A 20695-nucleotide genomic window follows, 5' to 3' on the forward strand; every position below is an offset into this window, starting at 1 on the left:
GGTTATAGACTAGTAGACATAATACTATTAGTACACTATAGTCTAGTAGACATAATACTAATAGTAGGTTATAGTCTAGTAGACATAATACTATTAGTACACTATAGTCTAGTAGACATAATACTATTAGTACACTATAGTCTAGTAGACATAATACTAATAGTAGGTTATAGTCTAGTAGACATAATACTATTAGTAGGTTATAGTCTAGTAGACATAATACTATTAGTACACTATAGTCTAGTAGACATAATACTATCAGTACACTATAGTCTAGTAGACATAATACTAATAGTAGGTTATAGTCTAGTAGACATAATACTAATAGTAGGTTATAGACTAGTAGACATAATACTATTAGTACACTATAGTCTAGTAGACATAATACTATTAGTACACTATAGTCTAGTAGACATAATACTAGTAGCAGGTTATAGACTAGTAGACATAATACTAATAGTAGGTTATAGTCTAGTAGACATAATACTATTAGTACACTATAGTCTAGTAGACATAATACTATTAGTACACTATAGTCTAGTAGACATAATACTATTAGTACACTATAGTCTAGTAGACATAATACTATTAGTACACTATAGTCTAGTAGACATAATACTATTAGTACACTATAGTCTAGTAGACATAATACTATTAGTACACTATAGTCTAGTAGACATAATACTATTAGTACACTATAGTCTAGTAGACATAATACTAATAGTAGGTTATAGACTAGTAGACATAATACTATTAGTACACTATAGTCTAGTAGACATAATACTAGTAGTAGGTTATAGACTAGTAGACATAATACTATTAGTACACTATAGTCTAGTAGACATAATACTATTAGTACACTATAGTCTAGTAGACATAATACTAATAGTACACTATAGTCTAGTAGACATAATACTATTAGTACACTATAGTCTAGTAGACATAATACTAATAGTAGGTTATAGTCTAGTAGACATAATACTATTAGTAGGTTATAGTCTAGTAGACATAATACTATTAGTACACTATAGTCTAGTAGACATAATACTAGTAGTAGGTTATAGACTAGTAGACATAATACTATTAGTACACTATAGTCTAGTGGACATAATACTAATAGTAGGTTATAGTCTAGTAGACATAATACTATTAGTACACTATAGTCTAGTAGACATAATACTATTAATACACTATAGTCTAGTAGACATAATACTATTAGTAGGTTATAGTCTAGTAGACATAATACTATTAGTACACTATAGTCTAGTAGACATAATACTAGTAGTAGGTTATAGACTAGTAGACATAATACTATTAGTACACTATAGTCTAGTAGACATAATACTATTAGTACACTATAGTCTAGTAGACATAATACTAATAGTAGGTTATAGTCTAGTAGACATAATACTATTAGTAGGTTATAGTCTAGTAGACATAATACTATTAGTACACTATAGTCTAGTAGACATAATACTATCAGTACACTATAGTCTAGTAGACATAATACTAATAGTAGGTTATAGTCTAGTAGACATAATACTAATAGTAGGTTATAGACTAGTAGACATAATACTATTAGTACACTATAGTCTAGTAGACATAATACTATTAGTACACTATAGTCTAGTATACATAATACTAGTAGTAGGTTATAGACTAGTAGACATAATACTAATAGTAGGTTATAGTCTAGTAGACATAATACTATTAGTACACTATAGTCTAGTAGACATAATACTATTAGTACACTATAGTCTAGTAGACATAATACTATTAGTACACTATAGTCTAGTAGACATAATACTATTAGTACACTATAGTCTAGTAGACATAATACTATTAGTACACTATAGTCTAGTAGACATAATACTATTAGTACACTATAGCCTAGTAGACATAATACTATTAGTACACTATAGTCTAGTAGACATAATACTATTAGTACACTATAGTCTAGTAGACATAATACTAATAGTAGGTTATAGACTAGTAGACATAATACTATTAGTACACTATAGTCTAGTAGACATAATACTAGTAGTAGGTTATAGACTAGTAGACATAATACTATTAGTACACTATAGTCTAGTAGACATAATACTATTAGTACACTATAGTCTAGTAGACATAATACTAATAGTACACTATAGTCTAGTAGACATAATACTATTAGTACACTATAGTCTAGTAGACATAATACTAATAGTAGGTTATAGTCTAGTAGACATAATACTATTAGTACACTATAGTCTAGTAGACATAATACTAATAGTAGGTTATAGTCTAGTAGACATAATAATATTAGTACACTATAGTCTAGTAGACATAATACTAGTAGTAGGTTATAGTCTAGTAGACATAATACTAATAGTAGGTTATAGTCTAGTAGACATAATACTATTAGTACACTATAGTCTAGTAGACATAATACTATTAGTACACTATAGTCTAGTAGACATAATACTATTAGCACACTATAGTCTAGTAGACATAATACTAATAGTAGGTTATAGTCTAGTAGACATAATACTATTAGTACACTATAGTCTAGTAGACATAATACTATTAGTACACTATAGTCTAGTAGACATAATACTATTAGTACACTATAGTCTAGTAGACATAATACTATTAGTACACTATAGTCTAGTAGACATAATACTAATAGTAGGTTATAGTCTAGTAGACATAATACTATTAGTACACTATAGTCTAGTAGACATAATACTATTAGTACACTATAGTCTAGTAGACATAATACTATTAGTACACTATAGTCTAGTAGACATAATACTATTAGTACACTATAGTCTAGTAGACATAATACTAATAGTAGGTTATAGTCTAGTAGACATAATACTATTAGTACACTATAGTCTAGTAGACATAATACTAATAGTAGGTTATAGTCTAGTAGACATAATACTAGTAGTAGGTTATAGTCTAGTAGACATAATACTAATAGTAGGTTATAGTCTAGTAGACATAATACTATTAGTACACTATAGTCTAGTAAACATAATACTGATAGTAGGTTATAGTCTAGTAGACATAATACTATTAGTACACTATAGTCTAGTAGACATAATACTAGTAGTAGGTTATAGACTAGTAGACATAATACTATTAGTACACTATAGTCTAGTAGACATAATACTATTAGTACACTATAGTCTAGTAGACATAATACTATTAGTACACTCTAGTCTAGTAGACATAATACTAGTAGTAGGTTATAGACTAGTAGACATAATACTATTAGTACACTATAGTCTAGTAGACATAATACTAGTAGTAGGTTATAGTCTAGTAGACATAATACTATTAGTACACTATAGTCTAGTGGACATAATACTATTAGTACACTGTAGTCTAGTAGACATAATACTATTAGTACACTACAGTCTAGTAGACATAATACTAATAGTAGGTTATAGTCTAGTAGACATAATACTAGTAGTAGGTTATAGACTAGTAGACATAATACTATTAGTACACTATAGTCTAGTAGACATAATACTAGTAGTAGGTTATAGTCTAGTAGACATAATACTATTAGTACACTATAGTCTAGTGGACATAATACTATTAGTACACTGTAGTCTAGTAGACATAATACTATTAGTACACTACAGTCTAGTAGACATAATACTAATAGTAGGTTATAGTCTAGTAGACATAATACTATTAGTACACTATAGTCTAGTAGACATAATACTATTAGTACACTATAGTCTAGTAGACATAATACTAGTAGTAGGTTATAGACTAGTAGACATAATACTATTAGTACACTATAGTCTAGTAGACATAATACTAATAGTAGGTTATAGTCTAGTAGACATAATACTATTAGTACACTATAGTCTAGTAGACATAATACTAGTAGTAGGTTATAGACTAGTAGACATAATACTATTAGTACACTATAGTCTAGTAGACATAATACTAGTAGTAGGTTATAGTCTAGTAGACATAATACTATTAGTACACTATAGTCTAGTAGACATAATACTAGTAGTAGGTTATAGTCTAGTAGACATAATACTATTAGTACACTATAGTCTAGTAGACATAATACTAGTAGTAGGTTATAGTCTAGTAGACATAATACTATTAGTACACTATAGTCTAGTAGACATAATACTATTAGTACACTATAGTCTAGTAGACATAATACTATTAGCAGACTATAGTCTAGTAGACATAATACTATTAGTACACTATAGTCTAGTAGACATAATACTAATAGTAGGTTATAGTCTAGTAGACATAATACTATTAGTACACTATAGTCTAGTAGACATAATACTATTAGTACACTATAGTCTAGTAGACATAATACTATTAGTAGGTTATAGTCTAGTAGACATAATACTATTAGTACACTATAGTCTAGTAGACATAATACTATTAGTACACTATAGTCTAGTAGACATAATACTAATAGTAGGTTATAGTCTAGTAGACATAATACTATTAGTAGGTTATAGTCTAGTAGACATAACACTAGTAGTAGGTTATAGTCAATGCACTAGCTTAATATCAATGCACTGTCTGAGAGGAGAGCTTTATTGCGACTTCGTATTTAATTGTATTGTGTAGCTTACACACTGTATCATAAATAAGCTTTAATTTGATTAGCTTGAACACATGGTTATAACATACCCTATTACAGAATAACACATGGTTATAACATACCCTGTTACAGAATAACACATGGTTATAACATACCCTATTACAGATTAACACATGGTTACAACATACCCTGTTACAGAATAACACGTGGTTATAACATACCCTATTACAGAATAACACGTGGTTACAACATACCCTGTTACAGAGTAAAATAAAACGGAGGTTGACTATCAGTTCAAATAATTTACTTGCATAGATTAACATAATATCAAATCAACAGACCAAGTAGTAGACATTAATCATTACTATGTAGAATTGCATGAAATTCATTTTAAAACAGCCATAAACTAAATATTTAAGTGTTGTGTATTCATGTGCCTCAATAAATTATAACCTAAATACATTATTACCCCCAACATGGCCAAATTCACATTTCCAATGCCTGACATACCAAGCTAGAAGGGACCCGTTGTCTCATCCAATAGCCAATTTAGGCAATATATCGCAAAGGGCTACAGCAACTTCCAGAGAAGGTCAGGCTCCTTTCGCTTTCTGGTGGCCACCCTGGTTTGGGTGTCTTCGGCCATAACAAAGGTGACATATCATTCTGGGTTCCACCGCGCAAGAGAGGTCCGTGGAGTTTTATGAACGGCAAGGCAGGTACACAGTGAATTAAGATGTTTTTTTTTTTTTTTCTTCAACGTTCTGATTGGCCAAAGTGGTCCAGCCTCAGATGGGCTTCCACAGTGTACACACAGCCTATAGGACTTCATCATTACCACCGCCAGAGAGAGGACAGGGAAGAAACCACCATGTGCCTCTAGTCTGCTATACATATTTATTTCGTTTTTCATTCTATCGTTTTTCATGGAATTGTAGTGGTTATTAAATATAATTCATTTAGAATTTATCAGATTTAATTTAGTTTGAAATAGATTTACCAACTCCATGTATTATCCAATTGAAATACTTAGTCAGCCGCAACTGAATGTCTTCAACTGTTAATGTGACTTCTGCATTCAAGCCCTCTGAATCAGAGAGGTACGCAGGGCTGCCTTGCTCAATGGAAGATTTTTCCATCTTGCCTGTTCAGGGATTCGAAAGACCTTTCGCTTACTGGCCCAACGCTTTTAACCCTTAGGTTACCTCCGCACTCCGGCATAGCTCACTGTTTTCTTATTCTAAAATATTCCACTACAAGACTTTTACGCCGTAAATCAGAAGTTTTACTGTCGGTGGTCGACAGATAAATACGATTCAACGCATGAGATTGTACCATGGCAATGTGGAATAACCTTGAGTTTCACTGGGAGGGAGAAATTATGGACATTCGTTATGCAGAGAGAGAGAGAGAGAAAGTTAGAGAGAGAGAGCTGCATCACGTCTGTGTCCCAAATGGCACCATATCCCCATCGGGTCACAGTTAAACGTAGTGCACTACACAGGGAACATAGTGCCATTTGGGACACACCCTGACAGGCCTTTAGCTGCTTGCTGGCCATGTTGAGGAGAAGGGGAGACCAGGAAGTAGGACTACAACACTTTGCTAATAAATATTCCAAGGGGAGGAATATTGAATTGTTTAGCAGATCTGTTCCAACTTTCAACCGATGATAAATGATCATGGTGTGTAGCAGTTGGACTGTATGAAGTTGTCAAGAATACGTAAGGTCATACACACACACTGGCAAGCATGCACACAAACACACACAGACAATACACAGACACACAGAGAGAGACAAGCACACGCACACATTGGTAAGTCTGGTGACAGGCAGCAGGAGAGGCCAGAGGGCTGACCAGACTCAGCAGGCATCAGTATAATGTATTGATATCTCAGCAGACATCAGTAAAATGTATTGATATCTCAGCAGACATCAGTAAAATGTATTGATATCTCAGCAGACATCAGTATAATGTATTGATATCTCAGTGTGTAACAGCAGACTCCATACCTCCTACACACACATTACCCTCCTCCTCCCTCCCTCCCTCCCTCCCTCCCTCCCTCCCTCCCTCCCTCCCTCCCTCCCTCCCTCCCTCTCCACCTTTTTTCTTCCTAGGGGGTAGATCATCTTTAAAATTGTAGTTTTCATCAATGTAATTGTCTTCATCATTTCCAATCCACTATATACATTTTAGGGACACAGTATATTTTACATGAGTTATATTTTGTTTGTTTTTAGTCCCATCCTTCAGCTACAGTCAACCCTTCCTATGCATCTCTAAACACCATCCAGTCCCATCCTTCAGCTACAGCCAACCCTTCATATGCATCTCTGAACACCATCCAGTCCCATCCTTCAGCTACAGTCAACCCCTCCTATGCATCTCTGAACACCATCCAGTCCCATCCTTCAGCTACAGTCAACCCCTCCCTTCTATCTCTGAACACCATCCAGTCCCATCCTTCAGCTACAGTCAACCCTTCCTATGCATCTCTGAACACCATCCAGTCCCATCCTTCAGCTACAGTCAACCCCTCCTATGCATCTCTGAACACCATCCAGTCCCATCCTTCAGCTAAAGTCAACCCTTCCTATGTATCTCTGAACACCATCCAGTCCCATCCTTCAGCTACAGTCAACCCTTCCTATGCATCTCTGAACACCATCCAGTCCCATCCTTCTGCTACAGTCAACCCTTCCTATGCATCTCTGAACACCATCCAGTCCCATCCTTCAGCTACAGTCAACCCTTCCTATGCATCTCTGAACACCATCCAGTCCCATCCTTCAGCTACAGTCAACCCCTCCTATGCATCTCTGAACACCATCCAGTCCCATCCTTCAGCTACAGTCAACCCCTCCTATGCATCTCTGAACACCATCCAGTCCCATCCTTCAGCTACAGTCAACCCTTCCTATGCATCTCTGAACACCATCCAGTCCCATCCTTCAGCTACAGTCAACCCTTCCTATGCATCTCTGAACACCATCCAGTCCCATCCTTCAGCTAAAGTCAACCCTTCCTATGTATCTCTGAACACCATCCAGTCCCATCCTTCAGCTACAGTCAACCCCTCCAATGCATCTCTGAACACCATCCACTCCCATCCTTCAGCTACAGTCAACCCTTCCTATGCATCTCTGAACACCATCCAGTCCCATCCTTCAGCTACAATCAACCCTTCCTATGCATCTCTGAACACCATCCAGTCCCATCCTTCAGCTACAGTCAACCCCTCCTATGCATCTCTGAACACCATCCAGTCCCATCCTTCAGCTACAGTCAACCCTTCCTATGCATCTCTGAACACCATCCAGTCCCATCCTTCAGCTACAGTCAACCCCTCCTATGCATCTCTGAACACCATCCAGTCCCATCCTTCAGCTACAGTCAACCCCTCCCTTCTATCTCTGAACACCATCCAGTCCCATCCTTCAGCTACAGTCAACCCTTCCTATGCATCTCTGAACACCATCCAGTCCCATCCTTCAGCTACAGTCAACCCTTCCTATGCATCTCTGAACACCATCCAGTTTTCATTCCTCCACTTTTTGGTATAAGAACCAATGTATTCATCTTTAAAACGTATTTACTTCTCATCTGTATCTTATCCTTTCACCATAACACCCCATATACAACAAACACAACAACACAGTCTGTATATTCTCTAGCAGCAACAGTCCACTGGCTGAGAATAGTGGAACATAAGCTTCCTGTAGGCATGGCAATAAGGCTTTTATGACCTGCACTCCTGGGGAAACTGTAAGCAAAGGGGCACAGTCGCCCCTGGCCTCGCGATCGCTATGCTTCCTTGGCTTGTGATGATGTTTTGGAGCCTGGCCACAGGACTACTGGAGGAAGAGAATGGTGGCTGCAACACAAATGGCACCCTATTCTTTCAACCTCTCCCCATCGGGCTCTGGTCAAAAGTAGAGCACTACATAGGGAATAGGGTGCCAACCCTGGTCTAAAGTAGCGTATTACATAGGTAATAGGGTGTTGTTTGGGATGTGGACATGGTGTTAGGCTGCTTCCAATCACCCCACTACCAGGGCAGCTAAGCACAGAGTTAAGGGTACTTCCCATTCAGGAGTCAGACAGCAGTTACAGGGCCTTCAGAAGCTTTTCATACTCCTGGACTTATTCCACATGTGTTGTGTTACAGCCTGAATTCAACATGGATTACATATTTATTTTTCTTACCCATCGACACACAATACATCATGATGACAAAGTGAAAACATGTTTTTAGAAATGTTAGCAAATTAATTGAAAATGAAATAAAGAAATATAAAATGTACATAACTATTCAAAATCCTGAGTCAATACCTTGCAGAAGCGCCATTGGCAGTGATTGCAGCTGTGAGTCTTTCTGGGTCTCTAAGAGCTTTGCACAATTGGATAATGCAATATTTGCACATTATTTTTTTTGAAATACATCAAGCTATATCAAATAGTTTGTTGATCATTGCTTGACGACCATTTTCAAGCAGATTTAAGTCAAAACTGTAATTCGTCCACTCAGGAACATTCACTGTCTTCTTGGTTAGCAACTCCAGTGTAGATTTGGCCTTGTGCTTTAGCTTCTTGTCCTGCTGAAAGGGGAATTGATCTCCCAGTATCTGCTGGGAATCAGATTGAACCAGGTTTTCCTCTAAGATTTTGCCTGTGCTTAGCTCTATTCCATTTATTTTTCATCCTGAAAAACTCCCCAGTCTGTAATGACTACAAGCATACCCATAACATGATGCAGCCACCACTATAGTTGAAAATATGGAGAGCGGTACTCAGTAATGTGTTTTATTGGATTTGCCCCAAATATAACACTTTGTATTCAGGAGAGATGCTATCTATATATACTAAATATATATATATATATATTGCTATATATATCTACTATATATATGTACTGCTATATATATATATATAATTATAAGTATATATAATATATATACTGCTATCTATATATACTATATATGTACTGCTATCTATATATAATATATATACTGCTATCTATATATATATATATATATATATAAACTGCTATATATATATATATATATATATATATATATATATATACTGCTATCTATATATAATATATATATATATGTACTGCTATCTCTATCTCTCTCTCTCTATATATATATATATATATATATACTGCTATCTATATATACCATATATATATTGCTATATATATATATATATATACATATATATAGTATATATAGATAGCAATATATATATGGTATATATAGATAGCAGTATATATATATATACACAGTGGGGCAAAAAAGTATTTAGTCAGTCACCAATAGTGCAAGTTCTCCCACTTAAAAAGATGAGATAGGCCTGTAATTTTCATCATAGGTATATATATATATATATATATATATATATATATATATATATATATATATATATATATATATATATAGCAGTAGTAGTAGTAGTATAGCAAAATATCTGTGTCATAGCCCAACTTGTCCCGGAGATTGCATTAACGATAAACGCTGCATACAGTATGTCGACTCAATCGGAAATGACCATTATATTTTAACAAGGATCTTCCACTATACTTCCACTATAGGGATTCAATCCAGTTTTTTCTTCAGTCTAACAAACTGTATATAATACTGTGTGTAAATGGAGGGATCAGAGAGAGAGATACTCACAGGCAAACTGTAGCAGTGCATCCCGACTCAGGACCGTCCCATAGCTGTTCTCCGCCTTACACTGGTATCTCCCATAGTCTGCCGTCTCGCTGGCGTTGGTTATTATCAAGTTGCCGTCGATCAAGCTGTAACGGTTCTCTGCCTCCACTACTGTTCCATTGATGAACCAACTGCAGACATAAACAATGATAGCAAAGGGCAGGGTTACATGTAGAATCTGTGGCTCCATTTCTTATGAATATGGACAGATAGAGAGAGACAGAGACATACATAGATAGAGAAAGGCAGAGATAGACAGAGAAAGAGATGTAGATGGACAGAGAGAGAGAGAGAGAGAGAGAGAGAGAGAGAGAGAGAGAGAGAGAGAGAGAGAGAGAGAGAGAGAGATGGACAGAGATAGAGAGCGGGAGAGAGATGGAAAGAGAGAGAGAGATGGAAAGAGCGAGAGAGAGATGGTCAGAGATATTGACAGAGAGAGAGAAAGATGGACATACAGAGAGAGAGAGGGCAACATTTCAATTGGCTATATTAAAACTGTTTAATTTGATCCTGAGTGTAGGTTATTTCCCTGACATCTGGAATCAAGGACTCATAACCCCAATCTTTAAGAACAGAGACAAATTTGACCCTAACAATTACAGAGGTATTTGTGTGAACAGTACCCTGGGAAAGGTTTTTTGTAGTATTATAAATGTAATTAATAAGCACAATGTCTTGAGTAAAAGCCTAATTGAATTTATACCAAACATCACATGACTGATGATATTTACACCCTACACACCCTGATAGATAAACATGTCCACCAAAATATACGCTTGCTTCATCGACTTCCAAAAAGCATTTGATTCTATTTGGCAGACAGGACTGTTCTACAAAGTTTTTGAAAGTGGTGTAGCGGGTAAAACATATGACATAATTAAATCAATGTATACTGGCAATACGTGCAGCATTAAAAATGGGCAAGAAAATAACAACGTTCTTTAACCAGGGTCTAAAACTAATTGAATGTGTCATTGAACCAATTGCACTTCATGCCAGCGAGGTGTGGGGTCCACTTGCAAAACAAGATTTCACCAAATGGGACAAACACCCCATTGAAACCAAGCATGTAGAGGTATGTAAGATTCTCCTACATGTCCAGAGGAAAACTACAAACCCTGCATGCAGGGCAGAATTAGGCCAATATCCACTAATAATAAAAACTCCAAAAATAGCAATTCAGTTTTGGAAACATCTCAAATACTGTGACCCCCTCTCATATCACTACCAAGTCCTGCAATGCCAAGAGCTGAGCAAAGACAATAGTCCCCCCATCCAGCTGGTCCTGGGGCAGAGTTCACAAACCTGTACAGGGTTAGAGAGAGAGATAGAGTCATACCTGTCTACAGGTACAGGGTTAGAGATAGAGATAGAGTTATAACTGTCTACAGGTACAGGGTTAAAGATTGAGATAGAGTTATACCTGTATACAGGTACAGGGTTAGAGATAGAGATAGAGATAGAGTCATACCTGTCTACAGGTACAGGGTTAGAGATAGAGATAGAGTCATACCTGTATACAGGTACAGGGTTAGAGATAGAGATAGAGTCATACCTGTCTACAGGAACAGGGTTAGAGATAGAAATAGAGTCATACCTGTCTACAGGTACAGGGTTAGAGATAGTAATAGAGATAGAGTCATACCTGTCTACAGGTACAGGGTTAGAGATAGAGATAGAGTCATACCTGTCTACAGGTACAGGGTTAGAGATTTTAATAGAGATAGAGTCATACCTGTATACAGGTACAGGGTTAGAGATAGAGATAGATTCATGCCTGTATACAGGTACATGGTTAGAGATAGAGATAGAGTTATAACTGTATACAGGTACAGGGTTAAAGATTGAGATAGAGATAGAGTCATGCCTGTCTACAGGTACAGGGTTAGAGATAGAGATAGAGTTATACCTGTATACAGGTACAGGGTTAGAGATAGAGATAGAGATAGAGTCATACCTGTCTACAGGTACAGGGTTAGAGATAGAGATAGAGTCATACCTGTATACAGGTTCAGGGTTAGAGATAGAGATAGAGTCATACCTGTCTACAGGTAGAGGGTTAGAGATAGTAATAGAGATAGAGTCATACCTGTATACATGTACAGGGTTAGAGATAGAGATAGAGATAGAGTCATACCTGTCTACAGGTACAGGGTTAGAGATAGTAATAGAGATAGAGTCATACCTGTATACATGTACAGGGTTAGAGATAGAGATAGAGATAGAGTCATACCTGTCTACAGGTACAGGGTTAGAGATAGAGTCATACCTGTATACAGGTACAGGGTTAGAGATAGAGATAGAGTCATACCTGTCTACAGGTACAGGGTTAGAGATAGAGATAGAGTCATACCTGTCTACAGGTACAGGGTTAGAGATAGAGATAGAGTTATACCTGTATACAGGTACAGGGTTAAAGATTGAGATAGAGATAGAGTCATACCTGTCTACAGGTACAGGGTTAGAGATAGAGATAGAGTTATACCTGTATACAGGTACAGGGTTAGAGATAGAGATAGAGTCATACCTGTCTACAGGTACAGGGTTAGAGATAGAGATAGAGTCATACCTGTATACAGGTACAGGGTTAGAGATAGAGATAGAGTCATACCTGTCTACAGGTACAGGGTTAGAGATAGAAATAGAGTCATACCTGTCTACAGGTACAGGGTTAGAGATAGTAATAGAGATAGAGTCATACCTGTATACATGTACAGGGTTAGAGATAGAGATAGAGATCGAGTCATACCTGTCTACAGGTACAGGGTTAGAGATAGAGATAGAGTCATACCTGTATACAGGTACAGGGTTAGAGATAGAGATAGAGTCATACCTGTATACAGGTACAGGGTTAGAGATAGAGTCATACCTGTCTACAGGTACAGGGTTAGAGATAGAGATAGAGTCATACCTGTATACAGGTACAGGGTTAGAGATTTTAATAGAGATAGAGTCATACCTGTATACAGGTACAGGGTTAGAGATAGAGATAGAGTTATAACTGTATACAGGTACAGGGTTAGAGATAGAGATAGAGTCATACCTGTCTACAGGTACAGGGTTAGAGATAGAGACAGAGATAGAATCATACCTGTCTACAGGTACAGGGTTAGAGATAGAGATAGAGATAGAATCATACCTGTCTACAGGTACAGGGTTAGAGATGGAGATAGAGTCATACCTGTCTACAGGTACAGGGTTAGAGATAGAGACAGCCTCCAGTATTTATGCTGCAGTAGTTTATGTGTCGGGGGGCTAGGGTCAGTTTGTTGTATCTGGAGTACTTCTCCTGTCCTATTCGGTGTCCTGTGTGAATTTAAGTGTGCTCTCTCTAATTCTCTCTTTCTTTCTCTCTCTCGGAGGACCTGAGCCCTAGGACCATGCCTCAGGACTACCTGGCATGATGACTCCTTGCTGTCCCCAGTCCACCTGGCCGTGCTGCTGCTCCAGTTTCAACTGTTCTGCCTCATTATTATTGGACCATGCTGGTCATTTATGAACATTTGAACATCTTGGCCATGTTCTGTTATAATCTCCACCCGGCACAGCCAGAAGAGGACTGGCCACCCCACATAGCCTGGTTCCTCTCTAGGTTTCTTCCTAGGTTTTGGCCTTTCTAGGGAGTTTTTCCTAGCCACCGTGTTTCTACACCTGCATTGCTTGCTGTTTGGGGTTTTAGGCTGGGTTTCTGTACAGCACTTTCAGATATCAGCTGATGTACGAAGGGCTATATAAATACATTTGATTTGATTTGATTTGACATACCTGTCTACAGGCACAGGGTTAGAGATAGAGATAGAGTCATACCTGTCTACAGGTACAGGGTTAGAGATAGAGATAGAGATAGAGTCATACCTGTATACAGGTACAGGGTTAGAGACAGAGATAGAGTCATACCTGTATACAGGTACAGGGTTAGAGATAGAGATAGAGTCATACCTGTATACAGGTACAGGGTTAGAGATAGAGATAGAGTCATACCTGTATACAGGTACAGGGTTAGAGATAGAGTTAGAACTGTATACAGGTACAGGGTTAGAGATAGAGATAGAGTCATACCTGTCTACAGGTACAGGGTTAGAGATAGAGATAGAGTCATACCTGTCTACAGGTACAGGGTTAGATATAGAGATAGAGTTATACCTGTATACAGGTACAGGATTAGAGATAGAGATAGAGTCATACCTGTCTACAGGTACAGGGTTAGAGATAGAGATAGAGTTATACCTGTATACAGGTACAGGGTTAGAGATAGAGATAGAGATAGAGTCATACCTGTCTACAGGTACAGGGTTAGAGATAGAGATAGAGTTATACCTGTATACAGGTACAGGGTTAGAGATAGAGATAGAGTCATACCTGTCTACAGGTACAGGTTTAGAGATAGAGATAGAGTTATACCTGTATACAGGTACAGGGTTAGAGATAGAGATAAAGTCATACCTGTCTACAGGTACAGGGTTAGAGATAGAGATACAGTTATACCTGTATACAGGTACAGGGTTAGAGATAGAGATAGAGTTATACCTGTATGCAGGTACAGGGTTAGAGATAGAGATAGAGTCATACCTGTATACAGGTACAGGGTTAGAGATAGAGTTAGAACTGTATACAGGTACAGGGTTAGAGATAGAGATAGAGTCATACCTGTATACAGGTACAGGGTTGCCTCTGGCTTCACAGCTCATCATAACTTTCTTCTCCTCAGAGTCCAACGCAAAGACGGCATCATGTGGTTCCTGGACGAACACCGGCCCAAACTCTTCACGCTCTGAAAGATTTAGAAGATAATGAGGAGTTAAGAAAAAAGAGGGTCACATTGAAGAAGAAAGCAAGACAAAATACACCAAATGCCAAAAGGCATTTGTTATTTTTTTTTGTGTGTGTATGTGTAAAACAACCCTTCCTTTTTTAAAGGGAGTAACACCAACACTAAATCATTCAGCACTAAATCAGATGATTTCAGAGGGAGCAACACCAACACTAAATCAGATGATTTCAGAAGGAGTATCACCAACACTAAATCAGATGATTTCAGAAGGAGTAACACCAACACTAAATCAGATGATTTTAGAAGGAGTATCACCAACACTAAATCAGATGATTTCAGAAGGAGTATCACCAACACTAAATCAGATGATTTTAGAGGGAGTATCACCAACACTAAATCATTCACCTGCACATCAGAGATTGCGGCACTAAGACGGCACTCAATGAGCTGTATACGGCCATAAGCAAACAGGAAAACGCTCATCCAGAGGCGGCGCTCCTAGTGGCCGGGGGCTTTAATGCAGGAAATCTTAAATCCGTTTTACCTAAAAATCTCTATTGCACTCCACACTGCCATTTCCCACCTGGACAAAGGGAACACCTATGTGAGAATGCTATTGATTGACTTCAGCTCATCGTTCAACACCAAAGTTCCCTCAAAGCTCATCACTAAGCTAAGGACACTGGGACTTAACACCTCCCTTTGCAACTGGATCCTGGACTTCCTGACGGGCCGCCCCCAGGTGGTAAGGGTAGGTAACAACACATCCGCCACGCTGATCCTTAACACAGGGGACCCTCAGGGGTGTGTGCTCAGCCCTCTCCTGCACTCCCTTTTCACTCATGACTGCACGGCCAGGCACGACTCCAAAACCATCCTTAAGTTTGCTGATGACACAGCAGGGGTAGGCCTGATCATCGACAACGACGAGACAGCCTATAGGGAGGAGTTACATCACTGGCCCCAGTGTTGAGGATCAGCGTGGCAGATGTGTTGTTACTATGATGTTGAATGCTGAGCTGTAGTCAATGAACAACATTCTCACATACAGTAGGTGTTCCTTTTGTCCAGGTGGGAAAGGTCAGTGTGGAGAGCGATTGAGATTGTGTCATCTCTGGATCTGTTGGGGCAGTATGTGAATTGGAGTGGGTCCAGGGTTTCCAGTATGATGGTCTTGATGTGAGCCCCGCCTTTCAGAGCACGTCATGGCTACAGGCGTGAGTTCTCTGGAGTGATGAATCACACTTCACCATCCGGCAATCCGACGGGCAAATCTGGGTTTGGAGGATGCCAGGAGAACCCTACCTGCCCCAATGCATAGGTCCAACTGTAAAGTTTGTTGGAGGAGGAATATTAGTCTGGGGCTGTTTTTCATGGTTTGGGCTGTGCCTCTTAGTTCCAATGAAGGGAAATCTTAATGCTACAGCATACAATTGTATTCCAAGATGGCTTAGCAGTGCAGACGTGTTTTGTTCGTCCTCTCGTGTACTTTTGTCTTTTTTCGTCTTTTTTTGTATATATTTCAATTTGATTCTCAATCTCTTCTCCATTTTAGTTCAATTATACCTTCCGGTAACCTGCCTCACCCAATGTGATACGGAACCGCTATTATTTATAGCAAGATCCACCTAGCCATCAGATGCTAACCAGCTAATTAGCTACAAGCTATTTAGTCATTGTTAGCCACTGCTAGCGGCCTTTACCTTGTGCACAGATACCAGCCCTTTTTGAAATTGAATTTGGATTTTTTTTTTGCCTTCCTAGTACTCGCCAGTAACGGACTCTCCACTACAACGCCGGATTCCTGCCCGTAATCCCTGGACCATTACTCCTGATCTTCACAGCTAGCTAGCACCCACCGAGTTACCCAGTACTGAAGCTATCCCTGAGGCCCACCTCCCGGCCTACTCAGTTATTCACCATTACTCCTGATCTTCACAGCTAGCTAGCACCCACCGAGTTACCCAGTACCGAAGCTATCCCTGAGGCCCACCTCCTGGCCTACTTAGTTGTTCACCCGGACTCCACCCAAACACGGCTAGAACACACCACTCCACCGGATCCTTGCCGTAAGCTCTGGACCAGATCACCGCTGCTACCGAGTGGCTATAGTGGCTAATGCCCCTGCCCTGAAACTATCACCGTGAGCCAGGCGCATCTCCCGGCTAGAAAACTAAATTAGTACAACACCTCTTTCGCCATCTGGCTTGGAACCTTTGTCGACACGGCGCCCCGCCGCACCACCACGACTGGTCTGCCGACAGACAATCCATCCGCCCTGCCTTCAACCGGCCTCCGTTGGACGTCGGAGCAGACGCTTCTACTAGCCCCGGGCTACTAACTTTAAACGCTGCATCGCCCGCGTGATAGCGTGGTAGCGACTACTCCGCTGCTTCCCTGTTCCTTCTATTGTTGCTCCCTGGACTCTATGATCACTTGCCTACATAGCTGATGCCTGCTGGACTGTCCATTAACCAAGGTACTCCATTCTGTTTATTTTTTGTTTATCTGTCGGCCCCAGCTGCAAACTCAAGCTCTGTGTGTAGTTAACCGACCGTCTCTGCCCAGTCATCACCATTTTACCTGTTGTTGTTATAGCTGATTAGCTGTTGTTGTCTCACCCATTGTTGTCTTAGCTAGCTCTCCCAATCAACACCTGTGATTACTTTATGCCTTGCTGTATGTCTCTCTCATATGTCAATATGCCTTGTATACTGTTGTTTAGGTTAGTCATCATTGTTTTAGTTCACAATGGAGACCCTAGTTCCACTCATCATACCTCGAACCCCCTCCACTCCCAGCTGTGCCCTGGACACCATTTGTGAATTGATCGCCCCCCATCTAGCTTCAGAGTTCGTTCTGTTATGTGACCTAAACTGTGATATGCTTAACACCCCGGCAGTCCTACAAGCTAAGCTAGATGCCCTCAATCTCACACAAATCATCAAGGAACCCACCAGGTACAACCCTAAATCTGTAAACAAGGGCACCCTCATAGATGTCATCCTGACCAACTGGCCCTCCAAATACACCTCCGCTGTCTTCAACCAGGATCTCAGCGATCACTGCCTCATTGCCTGTATCCGCTACAGAGCCGCAGTCAAACGACCACCCCTCATCACTGTCAAACGCTCCCTAAAACACTTCTGTGAGCAGGCCTTTCTAATCGACCTGGCCCAGGTATCCTGGAAGCAGGTGTATCTCACTGATCATCCCTAAAGCCAACACCTCATTTGGCCGCCTTTCGTTCCAGTTCTCTGTATTATCCAGGTTGAAAAACTGGCTGGCTGTGCAGAAGGTAAAAGGTAAAAGCCGCTAGCAGTGGCTAACAATGACTGAATAGCTTGTAGCTAGTTAGCTGGTTAGCTTCTGGAGGTTCTTGAATGTGTTCTAAAAATTAAAAATAATAGCGATTCCGTATCACATTGGGTGAGGCAGGTTACCGGAAGGTATAATCGAATTAAAAATCGAAAAGAGATTGAAAGTAAATATGGGTCCAGTGAGTGGTTGGGATGCGGCGATTCAGACAGTTAGCAGGCCTGTGCTAACAAGCTAACAGTTAGTAGGCCGGGGCTGAGCAAGGTAGCAGTTAGCGGACCGGGGCTAAACAAGCTAGCAGTTAGCAGGCTGAATTAGCAAGCAAGCAGATAGCAAGGGCTAGAAAGTTAGTCTTTGGGGGACGTCGCGATGGGGTGAGTCTGTTTATGCCTCTTCATGCGGTGACATCGATAGACCGGTCGTGGGTCCAGATATTGTAGCCCAGGAGTATGCTTCGGTGGTAGCACAGGAGCTCTGTCCGGGCTAGCTTCAAGCTAAGTGGATGGAAATGCTAGCCAGGAGTATTCATCCGGGGTTGCGGTAAGCTAGTTAGCTAGTTGTGAAGATCCAGCTGAAAATGTTCCGTTTGCGGTGGGAATCCGGTGGGAATCCGGTGGGAATCCAGTGGGAATCCGGGGACAAAAAAATAAAAATAATAATAGGTCCGTTATGCTCTGGTTAGAGTCGCGTTGTTCGAACTGGCGAGAGCTTTCCGAGCTAAAGGTTAGCAGATGACCGCTAGCAATGGTATGCTGGTAGTTAGCTGGCTAGCTTCAGTTGAGGGGTTCCGGATCCAAAGTATATATAAATACTTTTAAAAAAAAGATCCGCGCTACGTTGGGTGAGGCAGGTTGCAGGAGAGTATTTCGAAGTTGAGGTTTAGCAAAATGTTTTAAAAGATGTGCGAAGAAAAATATGTAAAAAACGATATATACAAGGGACACGACACGACAAGATGTCCGACTGCTACGCCATCTTGATTATTCTGTGCCATCCGTTTTGTTACCAAATCACCTTATACCACCCACCACTGCGACCTGTATGCTCCAGTTGGCTGGCCCTCACTACATATTCGTCGCCAGACCCACTGGCTCCAGGTCATCTATAAGTCTATGCTAGGTAAAGCGCTTCCTTATCTCAGTTCACTGGTCACGATAACAACACCCACCCGTAGCACACGTTCCAGCAGTTACAGTATATCTCACTGATCAAAGCCAACACCTCATTTGGCCGCCTTTCCTTCCAGTTCTCTGCTGCCAGTGACTGGAACGAATTGCAAAAATCGCTGAAGTTGGAGACTTCTATTTCCCTCACCAACTTTAAACATCAAATATCTGAGCAGCTAACCGATCGCTGCTGTTGTACATAGTCCATCTGTAAATCGCCCACCTCATCCCCATACTGTTTTTATTTTATTTACTTTTCTGCTCTTTTGCACACCAGTGTCTCTACTTACACATCATCATCTGCTCATTTTTCACTTCAGTGTTAACCTGCTAATTTGTAATCATTCGCTCCCATGGCATATGTTTTGTCTACCCCCTCATGCCTTTTGCACACACTGTATATAGACTTTCTTTTTTCTACTGTGTCATTGATTTGTTTATTGTGTTATTGACTTGTTTATTGTTTACTCCATGTGAAACCCTGTGTTGTTGTCTGTGTCACACTGCTTTGCTTTATCTTGGCCAGGCCGCAGTTGTAAATGAGAACTTGTTATCAACTAGCCTACCTGGTTAAATAAAGGTGAAATAAAATAAATAAATAAACAATGGAATTCTAGATGATACTGTGCTTCCAACTCTGTGGCAACAGTTTGGAGAAGGCCCTTTCCTGTTTCAGCATGACAATGCCCCCGTGCACAAAGTGAGGTCCATACAGAAATGTTTTGTTGAGATTGATATTGGAGAACTTGACTGGCCTGCACAGAGCCCTGACCTCAACCCCATCGGACACCTTCAGGATGAATTCAGAACACTGACTGCGAGCCAGGCCCAACATCAGTGCCCAACCTCACTAATGCTCTTGTGGCTGAATGGAAGCAATGTTCCATCATCTAGTGGAAAGCCTCCCCAGAAGAGTGGAGGCTGTTATAGCAGAAATGTTCCAACATCTAGTGGAAAGCCTTCCCAGAAGAGTGGAGGCTGTTATTGCAGCAAAGGGGGACCAACTCCATATTAATGCCCGTGATTTTGGAATGAGATGTTCGGTGAGCAGGTGTCCACATACTTTTGGCCATGGAGTGTGTACTGAGTATACCAAACATTAGGAACACCTTCCAAATACCGAGTTTCACCTG

General features: G+C 39.7%; 1 protein-coding gene across 1 annotated transcript in view; it reads right to left on the reverse strand.

The window, feature by feature from the left end:
• The window catches only part of LOC110519322 (contactin-5), a 560400-nt gene that overhangs the window by 308637 nt on the left and 231068 nt on the right, over positions 1 to 20695 (reverse strand). The window contains exons 4-5 of the mRNA XM_036964829.1: positions 14955 to 15078; positions 10269 to 10438 (exon numbers count right to left, since the gene is read on the reverse strand). Of these exons, the coding sequence (XP_036820724.1) occupies positions 10269 to 10438; positions 14955 to 15078 (294 nt within the window). The remainder of the gene's footprint in view (positions 1 to 10268; positions 10439 to 14954; positions 15079 to 20695) is intronic.

Source organism: Oncorhynchus mykiss, chromosome 27 (assembly GCF_013265735.2).
Source record: "Oncorhynchus mykiss isolate Arlee chromosome 27, USDA_OmykA_1.1, whole genome shotgun sequence".
Classification (NCBI taxonomy): domain Eukaryota; kingdom Metazoa; phylum Chordata; class Actinopteri; order Salmoniformes; family Salmonidae; genus Oncorhynchus; species Oncorhynchus mykiss.